Source organism: Canis lupus, chromosome 2 (genome assembly GCF_003254725.2).
Source record: "Canis lupus dingo isolate Sandy chromosome 2, ASM325472v2, whole genome shotgun sequence".
Classification (NCBI taxonomy): Eukaryota; Metazoa; Chordata; class Mammalia; order Carnivora; family Canidae; genus Canis; species Canis lupus.
Window position 1 is genome coordinate 34402697 of NC_064244.1, and position 10929 is coordinate 34413625.

The 10929-nt window shown below is 48.6% G+C and overlaps 2 protein-coding genes across 6 annotated transcripts; one reads left to right on the forward strand and one right to left on the reverse strand.

Moving 5' to 3' along the window:
• The first annotated feature begins 2602 nt into the window (after positions 1–2602).
• Positions 2603–8800, forward strand: TMCO6 (transmembrane and coiled-coil domains 6). 5 transcript variants are annotated; one of them, XM_025445080.1, is made up of 12 exons: positions 2603–2714; positions 3002–3114; positions 5331–5446; positions 5552–5735; positions 5985–6089; positions 6266–6351; positions 6582–6698; positions 6914–7025; positions 7141–7327; positions 7477–7571; positions 7983–8150; positions 8397–8800. In XM_025445080.1, the coding sequence occupies exons 2-12, from the start codon at positions 3094–3096 to the stop codon at positions 8508–8510; spliced, it is 1305 nt and encodes a 434-aa protein (XP_025300865.1). In that variant the 5' UTR covers positions 2603–2714; positions 3002–3093; the 3' UTR covers positions 8511–8800. The 5 variants fall into 5 exon arrangements, with proteins under 5 accessions (XP_025300865.1, XP_025300863.1, XP_035569750.1 ...); XM_025445078.3 differs by having other exon boundaries at positions 2691–2853; XM_035713857.2 differs by having other exon boundaries at positions 2714–2849.
• On the reverse strand, positions 8761–10882 carry NDUFA2 (NADH:ubiquinone oxidoreductase subunit A2). The gene is made up of 3 exons (XM_025445086.3): positions 10676–10882; positions 10447–10553; positions 8761–9063 (listed from the first exon to the last, which is right to left on the reverse strand). The coding sequence occupies exons 1-3, from the start codon at positions 10774–10776 to the stop codon at positions 8972–8974; spliced, it is 300 nt and encodes a 99-aa protein (XP_025300871.1). The 5' UTR covers positions 10777–10882; the 3' UTR covers positions 8761–8971.
• Between the last annotated feature and the right edge of the window lie 47 nt (positions 10883–10929).

Here is a 10929-nt window from a genome sequence, read left to right on the forward strand (position 1 = left end):
CTGAAGCCTGGCTCCTTAGCAAATATTATCATTTTAGGGGAGGCACTCTGGATGACAGTTACAAGCGAAGAGGGGCAGTGATGATTTTGCAAACATCCCTGACTCACACTTTGATTCAACAAATATCTATCATTTATCTACCAAGTGTCAGGACTGATACAAAGCCCAGGGATGCAGACATGACTATCACACAGTCTCTCAAGTATTCCAATAAGTGGGGGAGGCAAACACAGATCCAGACTAGTCCACAGGGAAAAGGACTCACAGAGGAGAAACTAGGGACTTGTGGAAGCTGTGGAGAAAGGAACAGCTAGCTCTGTATTAGAGAGGACATGGGGCTGTTTTTTACAGGGTTGACAGGGCAGATAAGTACAAAACAACAACAACAACAAAAAAACAAAAGCAGGATGGGCAGCTGTAACGGTCTGGGCAGACATTTTGCCTGGTAACTTGTCTTACCTCCCCTACCAAAGGAAATATGTAGGTGTTAGAAACAGCCTGTCTGGTGACAAAGGAGATAAGACTCAGACTCTATCCCCAGCCAGAGCATGGTGCACAGCAGTTGCTTAGTAAATGGCTATTCTGGAGCTAGATGGATGTTGGGCCTGGAAAGATGTAAGGGTAGGATGTTGGTCTACAGATATTTAACTAGGCAGTTTGTGGAAGAGATTAAAGGCAATTGACTCCAAGAGGTGGAATTAAACTCTAGGAAAGGAAGTTTGGTTTGCAAGTGCCAAATCCTAACCACTAGACTACCAGAGGAAGTTGATTTGAAGAAGTTTCCTTTCTTGGATTTGTTCTTACTTGTACATTTCCCTAAGTAATAGCTTTCTAAAAATTGGGGACCTCCAATAAAAATTCTTTTTTTAAAGTTTTTTTTTTTTAAGATTTTATTTATTTATTCATAGAGACAGAGAGAGAGGCAGAGACACAGGCAGAGGGAGAAGCAGGCTCCATACAGAGAGCCCGACGTGGGAGTCGATCCAGGGTCTCCAGGATCACGCCTGGGCTGCAGGCGGCGCTAAACCGCTGCGCCACCGGGGCTGCCCAGTTGTTTTTTTTTTTTAAATATATTCATGAGAGACACACACACACACAGAGAGAGAGAGAGAGAGAGAGAGAGAGAGGCAGAGACACAGGCAGAGGGAGAAGCAGGGTCCATGCAGGGAGCCTGATGCAGGACTCTATCCTGGGACTTGAGGCTCACGCCCTGGGCTGAAGGCAGGCGCTACTGAGCCACCCAGGGATCCCCTCCAATAAAAATTCTTAAGTGCTACCAGGACTCTATTCTGTTGGAGGTGTGAAGGGGGTTTGGGGAGGAAATAATTACACTGTAACTTCATGACAGTAAAAAAGGTTATGAAGTATATGGTGCTATAGGCTCTTAAGACCGGGACAGAGGTCCAGTAGTTCTGAGTAGGGGACATTGGGAATTGAGATATTGAGGGTGGTATTAATTAAGGGAAGGGTACTGGTTGGGGGGCCCCCAGGCAGAGACAGAGCTCTAGGCAGAACAACAGCCTGGGCAAAAGCCTGGAGAAGGAAAAGAGTAGGGTTTGTTTAGGGAACAAAGAGAAAATCCCAGGAGAGGTGAATAAGGCGAAGTGCCCTTCCAGTGAAGAAGCTTATTTTGTCACAATGCAGATTCTGAGGGTGAGGAACACGGTTTTTAAAAAATTCATCAGTGTTTTCCCAGTAACTAGTAGTTAGCGGTGCTCAAAATTTGGTTTAAGATTTACTTTATCGGGATCCCTGGGTGGCGCAGCGGTTTGGCGCCTGCCTTTGGCCCAGGGCGCGATCCTGGAGACCCCGGATCGAATCCCACGTCGGGCTCCCGGTGCATGGAGCCTGCTTCTCCCTCTGCCTGTGTCTCTGCCTCTCTCTCTCTCTCTATGTGACTATCATAAATAAATAAAATTAAAAAAAAAAAAAAAAAAAAAAAAAAAAAAAAAAAAAGATTTACTTTATCCCCAAAATAATGCGAATCACTTTGGGGCACAACAGTGAAATAATTGTATTTGTCTCATTTTCTTCATACGAACATAATAGGGATAATTGTCGTCGTGGAGAATATTCAAAAGGGAAATACAAATCCAGCGTTCATCAGTTGGAGTCCAGTTTTGGGTGAAATCTTCCTAGAATTCGGAGTAGTTTTGAATGTTCGTCTAGGGTATGTTATGTGTGGGGAGGTTATATTTGTTGAGTGGAAGGTGACGCATTGGACCCGTACGACGTTGAATTTCTTCCCGGAAATGGGAAAAAGAAAGACGTGAGGGCGCCTGTCTTGGGCTCAGGGCGTGATCCTGGGGTTCTGGAATCGAGTCCTGCCTGGCGCTCCCTGCAAGGAGCCTGCTTCTCCCTCTGCCTGTATCTCTGCCTCTCTCTCTCCTTCGGTCTCTCATGAATAAATAAATAAAATATTTTTAAAAAAAAGAGAGAGAAAGAAAAGAAAGACTTGAGAAGGAGAAATACCAATCAGAAGCAGAGGAGGTGCTGCGGGTCTCGCCCGCTTCTAGCTGTCGCCCCGCCCTTCCCTGCTCTTGCCCCACCCCATTTTCCCCTCCCTTCGCCCCGCCCCTCCCGCGGTCCGGCCCGCCGCACCCCTGGCCCCTCCTTCTCGCCCCGCCCCGCCTCCATTCTGAGCACCTCCTCTGAGCGCCCACTCGCACCTCCTTTTCCGCCCTGCGCGGCGGCTGCGCGGTCCGTGCAATCTTGTAGGTTCGGGCTTCCGGGTTCTGGGCTCGGAGCGAATTTTCTCCAGCTCCGCTATGTGGAGCGGCCGGCAGGGCCGCCTCAGGCCGGTGGGCTGCGCAGTGGAGGAGCTACGGTGCCGCTGGAGGGAGCGGGAGGCAGGTGCGGGAGGGCGAGGGAGACGGGAGGATGCGGGGCGCGGTGGTGGTGGTCTGGCGGTTGGGGTTTGGGTGAGGGGGCCTCCGGGTCGCTGAAGGGATTCAGGGTCCTAGGTGCCCCTTCTACGTTCAGCCGGCTTCTTTGTCCCCAGCGCTGCGGAAGGCGCGGAGGGAGCAGCAACTGATCAGTAAGAGGCTGCTGAGAGATGACGCCCTGGAGGAAACTGAAGGGGGATGTGTGGCCATGACCCTCGGAGAAGCCGAGGTGAGGGGACCTGGTACGCGGTGAGGTCTACGCCGCCGGGCGCCAAATTCCTTTAGAGGTCCGCGCCAAACCTGAACGCGGTCTCCTCAATAAATACCTCCATCCAGTGGGCCAAGCCAGAAACTGGGAGATCATCCTCTACAACTCTGTCCCTTGTCCCCACAGCAGTACGTCGAGCCCTAGCCGTTCTTCACCCCTAAAGAGCCCTGGCACCTTTACGATGGTGTACATCGCAGCTACCACCATCCTCTGCTCCGTAGACTAATAATTGCCTTCTAACAGGTCATCTGCATCTATGCTTTGCGGACTTCAAGTTCATTCTCCATATATCAGATGTCTTAAAAATCCACATCTGCTTCCTTCCTAGATGTATGATCTAACGTTTGCCTACCTCCAAGTTTGCCAGTTTACTCATCTGAGCCAAAGTTCCCCCTTTTCCATTTTTGAAAGACATATTGGGCTCTTTCCTATCTCAAGGCTTTACTGGGTCCTTTTTTGTGTTCTGTCTTGACAGCGTGTTTGCAGAATATAAATTGTACTAATTGTTTGCTTGTTTATCGTTTCTCTAACTAGACTTTAAAACCCTGGGAGTCTAGACCCCATCTTACTTTTCATTGAAAACTCAGATACCCTATAGTATCTGGCATATGGTGGATGCTCATTATTTATTAAGTGAATGACATGATTAGTTTTAGCTGATTTATTCATTCAGCAAGCATTAGGTACTCCCCTTATTTATATTGCCTGTGTTTATGTATGTTGTTTACATAAGCTCTCATGCCTAGGTTATACCATTGGTTCATTTTGTGCTTACTTTATGCCAGGACACTGATGGATATTGAGGTACACAGACAAGGAGAGTCCCCCCCCCCTTTTTTTAAAGATTTTATTTATTAGAGAACAAGAGTGCACCCCTCGGATGGGAGCTGGGGGAGGGGGAGGTCAACAGGGACCCCATCCCAGGATCCATGGGATCATGGGATCATGACCAGAGGCTTAACCAACTGAGCCACCCAGGTGCTCTGTGGAGAGTCCCTTTATTTGCGGTCCTAACAGCAGCCCAGTGAAGACACGTGCTACCACCTGTCATGAAGGAAACATGAGGCACAACAGAAACCCCTAAGTCTTCGAAAGGAACCCAGAAAGGGCTTATTTCCCAGATATCTGAAGGGAGTGGAGGGCCTGGGGAGGGTATCCCAAGGAAAAAAAAAAAAAGTGTGTGCAAAAGCTTGGAAGCATTAAAAGAACAAGTCACATTATGCTAGGTGTTGTTGGAGTATAGGTTGCATGGGGAGAATGGCTAGTGGGGTAGGTTGTGCCATCCTGAAAGGTTTTTTTTTTTTTTCTATTTTTATTATTTCTATTTTTTTATTTTAAAAGATTTTATTTATTTGAGAGAGAGAAAGCACAAGTGAAAGCAGAGGCAGAGAAACAGGGAAAAGCAGACTCTCAGCTGAGCAGGGAGACCACATGGGATTTGATCCTAGGACACTGGGATCATGACCTGAGGCACCTAGGCATCCCAAGAAAGGTTTAAATGTTATCCTTGAAATAGCTCTAAGACAGCAGGGAAGATGTTATTCCCATTTTTCAGGTTAAAAACAGATTTAGGGGACACCTGGGTGGCTCAGTGGTTGAGCATCTCTTCTGCCCAGGGTATGATCCTGGGGTCCCAGGATTGAGTCCCACATCGGGCTCCCCGCAGGGAGCCTGCTTCTCCCTCTGCCTGTGTCTCTGTCTCTCATGAATAAATAAATAAAGTCTTTAAAAAAAACAGATTTAGTTCTTGTAAAGGAAGTGGCAGGGCTGGTATTAAACCCAGTTCTGGGATCCCTGGGTGGCGCAGCGGTTTGGCGCCTGCCTTTGGCCCAGGGCGCGATCCTGGAGACCCAGGATCGAATCCCACATCAGGCTCCCGGTGCATGGAGCCTGCTTCTCCCTCTGCCTGTGTCTCTGCCTCTCTCTCTCTCTCTCTCTGTGACTATCATAAATAAAATAAAAATTAAAAAAAAAACAAAAAAACAAAAAAACCCAGTTCTGATTCGCCCTTCTTTCTACTGCAAGATTGATGCATATTAGCCACGTTAGTGTGAATGACAGGTTCTAGAGATGGTGGGACATTGGAGAGCTCACAGGTGAAGTGGGCAGAGTAGGACTATGCTTGCTTTCTGGCAACTTTGTGTTGCTGTCTCTCCCCTCCCTGCCCTGTGCTCCAGATCCAGCAGTTCCTCGGGTTAGCGCAGCGGGGGACAGAGGAAAAGGAGAGAGAGAAGGCTCTGGTCAGCCTTCGTCGAGGCTTGCAGCATCCTGAGACACAGCAGGCCTTCATCTTGTGAGTGGGGGTGGCGTGAGTGGGGGCCTGGGCCTCTGAGGGATGGACAGGAGTGTGGAGGGGATGGGCCACAGGCTGAGCAGGCTCTGGTACTCACTCATGTAGGCTGGAGGGCAGCATGCGGACCTTGGTCGGGCTTCTGACCAGCAACCAAGCCCTGTTGCAGCTTGAGGCCGCTCGGTGCCTTCATGAGCTCTCTCATTCTGAGCAGTCTGCGGTGGCTGAGGCCTGCCTGCCAGCTACTTCCTACCTTCTCACCTACCTCTCCAGTCACAGCTCAGACTTTATAGTAAGCCCTGTCCCTTCCTACCTTGTTCTTGGTTTGGATTTAAATATTGTACTTTTGTGTCTAGTTTGAGCTGGCACAGAGGGGGAGGAAAATTGGTTTCCCTTAATGTCCATAGCATTACATACACCCATCATCTTCCACTCCCTTTTGCCCAGAGCCTCAAGGGCAAGACTGTTGATCCTCTGCACTCCTACCCTCACTCTTGCTTGAGCCAGGCCATGCCCCGTGCTTTTGTTGTCCCACTCGCAGGAGCTCTGTCTGTATACATTGGGTAACCTGATTGTGGAGAGTGAGGCTGTGAGAAGGCAGCTTCTGCCACAGGGCATCGTTCCATCTTTGGCCGCCTGCATCCAGGTGAGCATCCATCTGCTTTTTCCCTCCTTGGGCAGCCCTCCCCTATCATGTCTCTACATGGCCCTCCTGCTTTGTTTAGGCAGCTCCAGCCTCTGCCCTGTGCTAAGGAGTTGAAAGTCACAGGAAATCTTATGACCCTGCTTTCAGAGTCAGATCTCTATCCTATCTACTTCTAGTCTCCCCATCTGACTGTGCTGGAAGCCCTTGGATATGCCTTGTCCCAGCTCCTGCAGGCTAAGGAAGCTCCAGAGGCGATCATCCCGTAAGTAAAATTGTGTCTTCAGATGTGGAGGCAGGCATGACCTACTTGGTGATGTAGCCTCTGGACACCAGATCCAGTCTTGTTTCCAAAACCTGCACATTTTAGCTTGATGTGTCTGGCTGGGAGAGATTTGAGTTTGGATACTTTCCCACCTGCTATTAGGGTTTGGGAAGAATGACTGGCATCTTGCCTTCTGTGGTTCCAACTCATAGCTCTCCTTCTGCTGGCAGCTCCGTTTTGGGCTCCACTCTCCCCCAGCATATCCTGCAACTGTTGCAACCTGGCCCAAAGCTGAACCTTGGAGTCGCTGTGGAGTTTGCCTGGTGCCTGCACTATATCATCTGCAGGTAACACAGACCATTTGCAAAAGTGCCACAGATCTTCCCTGGGGCTCCCTTCCAGGACACTCAGGTTTTTGAACTATGTTTTCTGGAAGCGCACTGAGTTTTCTTCCTTCTGTGGTCTTCTCTGCTTGAAGCCCAGGAAACCCACAGAACTAGGCCATTTGCCATCTTAAAAATGGGATTGACCTAGTAGTGACTACTTGCTTTCTATTGCCCAGCCAGGTCAACAATGCCCTGCTTATCTCCCATGGTTGTCTGTCCACTCTGGGCCTGCTGCTATTAGACATGGCTGGGGCTGTCCAGAGAACTGAGGATGCAAGGATGGAGCTGGTAGGTGAAAAGGGCAACTCACGATCTGGGCTACCCTTTTTCCTACTTTGTTCCCCCTCCAGTATGTAGGTATCCTCTTCCTACTGACAGGATACTTCCCCACTTGTGCTTGTAGCTGGCATGCCCTGTGCTTCGGTGTCTAAGCAACCTGCTAACAGAAGCAGCAGTGGAAGTTGTGGGAGGGCCAAATCAGCTTGAAGATGAGCGTGTCGTGGCCGCTTTATTTATCCTCCTGCAGTTCTTCCTCCAGAAACAGCCCAGCCTTCTCCCTGAGGGCCTCTGGCTCCTGAATAACCTCACTGGTATGTACCGTAATGCGCCTAGGCCTAGACCTTTAAGATTCTGGGTGTGCACCCTCATTGCCTGGGCTGAGGTGGGTAGGATTGGAGCGGGGCAGGGGGACAATTTCAGGCCTAGTTTAAGGGACTTTACTCTGAATTTTCCCTTCCAGCAAATAGTCCTAGTTTCTGTACCTCCTTGCTCTCCATGGATCTGATTGAGCCCCTCTTGCAGTTGCTGCCAGTTTCTAACGTGGTGAGCGTATTGGTAGGTATTGATTGGGGTCACTTAAGTCCAGGATCTTGTGGCAAAATAAAAACATTGGGAGCAGGCCTTTGTACTCGGAAGTACTCTTACCCAAGAGCTGGCAGGTGGTATGGTATGGATGACATTAGGGTCAGACCAGTCTAGGTGTGAGTCCTTAAACTGTTTTACTAGTTACTAACCTTGGGCAAATCACCTTACCACTTTGAACTTTTTAGTTGAAGTATAATTTTTTGAATTTTAATTCATACTGAGAATAGCAATGCTATCTGAGGGCAGCTGTGGGGATTACAAAACATGCATCTAAGTGCTTGGTACAGTGCCTGGCTGTGTGCTCAGCACTCCATGTATCTTAGGTATCATTAGTCTTTAGTTTTCATCTTTTGTGGGGACTATGTATACATGTCTCTGCAGGTGCTCACAGTTCTGTGCAATGTGGCAGAGAAGGGTCCTGCTTACTGTCAACGTCTGTGGCCAGGGCCCTTGCTCCCCTGCTTGATAGGCACGCTGGCCTTCTCTGACACTGAAGTAGTAGGCCACAGTTTAGAGCTGCTGCAACTGTTGTTCCTCTATCAGCCAGAGGTGAGTTTGGGCCCTGGTACCCCTGCTCTGAGGCCTCTGGTCTCCCCATGGCCCCTTTCCTTCCCATCCTATCTGTAGTCACTTCTCTGGGCCTGGCAAGCCTACATGGACTCCAGGTCAGAACGTCCCACTTCTTATTGGGAAGGCACTCTTCCAAATAGAGGTGGGCTAACCTGTAAGGCTGTGGGAATTGAATGTTGGGGCACAGGGCCCCAGGTGTTGAATCTTTTTCTTTCCTTCTTTCAGACTGCAGAGGCCTTTCTGCAGCAATCAGGGCTGCAGGTCCTGGAGAGGCATCAGGAAGCAGCACAGCTCCAGGATCGTGTGCATGCTCTCCAGAAGACAGCTCTTCATAGGTGACCTGCTTGATGGCACTCATTCTACTCATCACCGCCCCCCCCTTCCCCCCCGCCACCAGCTTTCTTGCCCATGGATCCCCTTTTGAGGATTTAGAACCATAATGACATCTAATGCTTTCTGTTCCTATGCCTAAGACAAGACCTTCAAAGCTCAGTTCCTTCTCTTTGACCCAGTACTATCCAGGCAGGAGGACCAAAGGGAATTTGATGTGGGCCTTCAAATCTTTTCCCTCCCCATTAGCAGCCAGTAGTTGTTGATGGGACAGAATAAAGTTTTATTTTTATATTAAACTGTTTTGCCTCAGTGGTTGCAGGTTAAGGGTTGAAGGGTAAAACGAGTATAAGAACATCCAGAGATAGCATTCTTCGGCACAAGAACAGAACACATTTTTTCACATTTTACTCAGTCCAACAAAGCCCAAGTTGTGGGGCTGTTGTTGCTCTTAACAATCAGTGGAGGCTTCAGGCTTTGCCACTTAGCACATTCTCCACGGCTTTGGTTACCTGATCAGCACTCAAGTTGTTCAAGGAGACATTCTTCTCTTGGCCAAATGCTGAGGGGAGAAAGAGGGGACTAAATATCTAGTATGCTCTGTGGGGGCAACCAAAACATTAATAAAAGGTCTTTGTCTTCAACTTAGTCTTGTTAGGATAGGAAAAGTAGTAAAGAGATATGATCAAGGTGTATTTGGGATGCCTAGAATATCCAGTGGGTCTCAAACACATCTAGGAAGCCCAGGTCCAAGTATTATTTTGGCTGATTCTGGGTGGCCGCAATGTGAAGGAAGATGTTTTAGGGCCATTTTTAGGGGCCTGATAGGTATTTATTATTAATCACTGTGAACAGTGCTTTGCGTGAGCCTAGCCTTGGCTGGGTGCGAAGTCTATGGCTCCTACAGTCCTAGTATAATATACTAATCTGTGTCCATCTCCTTCCTTAGTCTACTGGCTTTTCCTTCTTCCAATTTTTAACGCATACTACAGTTATCTACTGTTAGAACCAGTCTAACTTAGGTGTGACTTCCACCCGACATTCCTAGAGGGAAGGTGTAGTTAAAAGGTGATTACAATACCTTTATTCAGTAAGTGTAATATGTCCTGTGTGCTCACTACGAATCAAGTAATATGACAGTTAATTTTCAGATTGTGGTAAACTTAAATAGAGAATATGACAAAATTGAGCTAAGGACAATGTTACATAATTTGCCAGGGAATACCTCATTGAAGAGGTGATAAGTAAGTTCAGATCTGAATAACAAACACGTGAATTCTAACCAATTAGCCATGAAAATCTGGTAGAAGTGCACCCTAGGAAGGGGGTACATGTGTAAAGGCTCAACTCTGTTGTATCCTAGCTATGTAACAGTTATGTCCCATAAAAATATTTTTGGTAAGCTCTGCCTAACATGGGGCTTAAACTCACCCCAAGATCAAGAGTCGCATGCTCTACTGACTGACCCAGCCAAGTGACCCTGTTCCAAAACAACGATTCACCTAATCTCTACAATGAGAAAAGAAAGAATATACCCCCTCATATTAGTTAAGATTAAACGAGATTTAGGCAAGAAGATTCTGAAGTCATTATATGTTTGTATTACGGAGGGTATCACACTACCTGAAATGACATTTTCCACCTAATGTATAAGGACTCACGTCAATGGAAGTTGACAAGCATCTCTTTCTTCTTACCCATCTGAACCCTGTCTTGAATTAGGAAAACGACGGTTCCTGGTCCCCATTCAAGACAGGGCCCGCCTCCACAGTGATGTTACTCCAGATACCAGCATTCTATAACCTTATATTTCGATAAAATGTAAATTTATCTGAAACAACGTCAATAGGAAGGCCGAAGTCCCGAGTTTTAGCCTCCCTACAGGTTTTTGCATGACCTTGGATGCCCTTCTCACGGTCCCAGGCGGCCCGCTTCTCTTGCTCACCGTAGCGGGCCCAGAGTTTGGGCTGCACATCGGAACACTCGCGGATTAGGATTGGCAGGTCAGGGTTCGCCTTCTTCAGCTCCACATAGTGTTTCTCGATGAATTCCCTATGGGGCAGGAGAGAAAGCAGTGCGTGCGGTCTTCGCACGGGCCTCCCCCAAACACCCGGGAGGTAGAGGTCATGACCTGGCGCCCCGAAGCCTACCGGCCCCACCACCTTGCACCTCACCTGACGCCCTGACTGCCGGACGAGCGCTGGCACAAGTGGACGCGAATCTCACGCAGGCCAACTTTAGCCCCAATTCTCAGGCTCGCTGCGGCACCCGCCATCTCCGCTGGTGCCTAACTCCCAGCCCAAGAACTTCCGGTCAAGTTCTCCAATCCGACCAGTCCCGGTCCCTACAGTTCCCGCGAGAGTTAGATGACGTAGGGCGCGGTAAGAGTTAGCCAATGCCTTAAAAGGATTGCAGAGGGAGTGGTCCG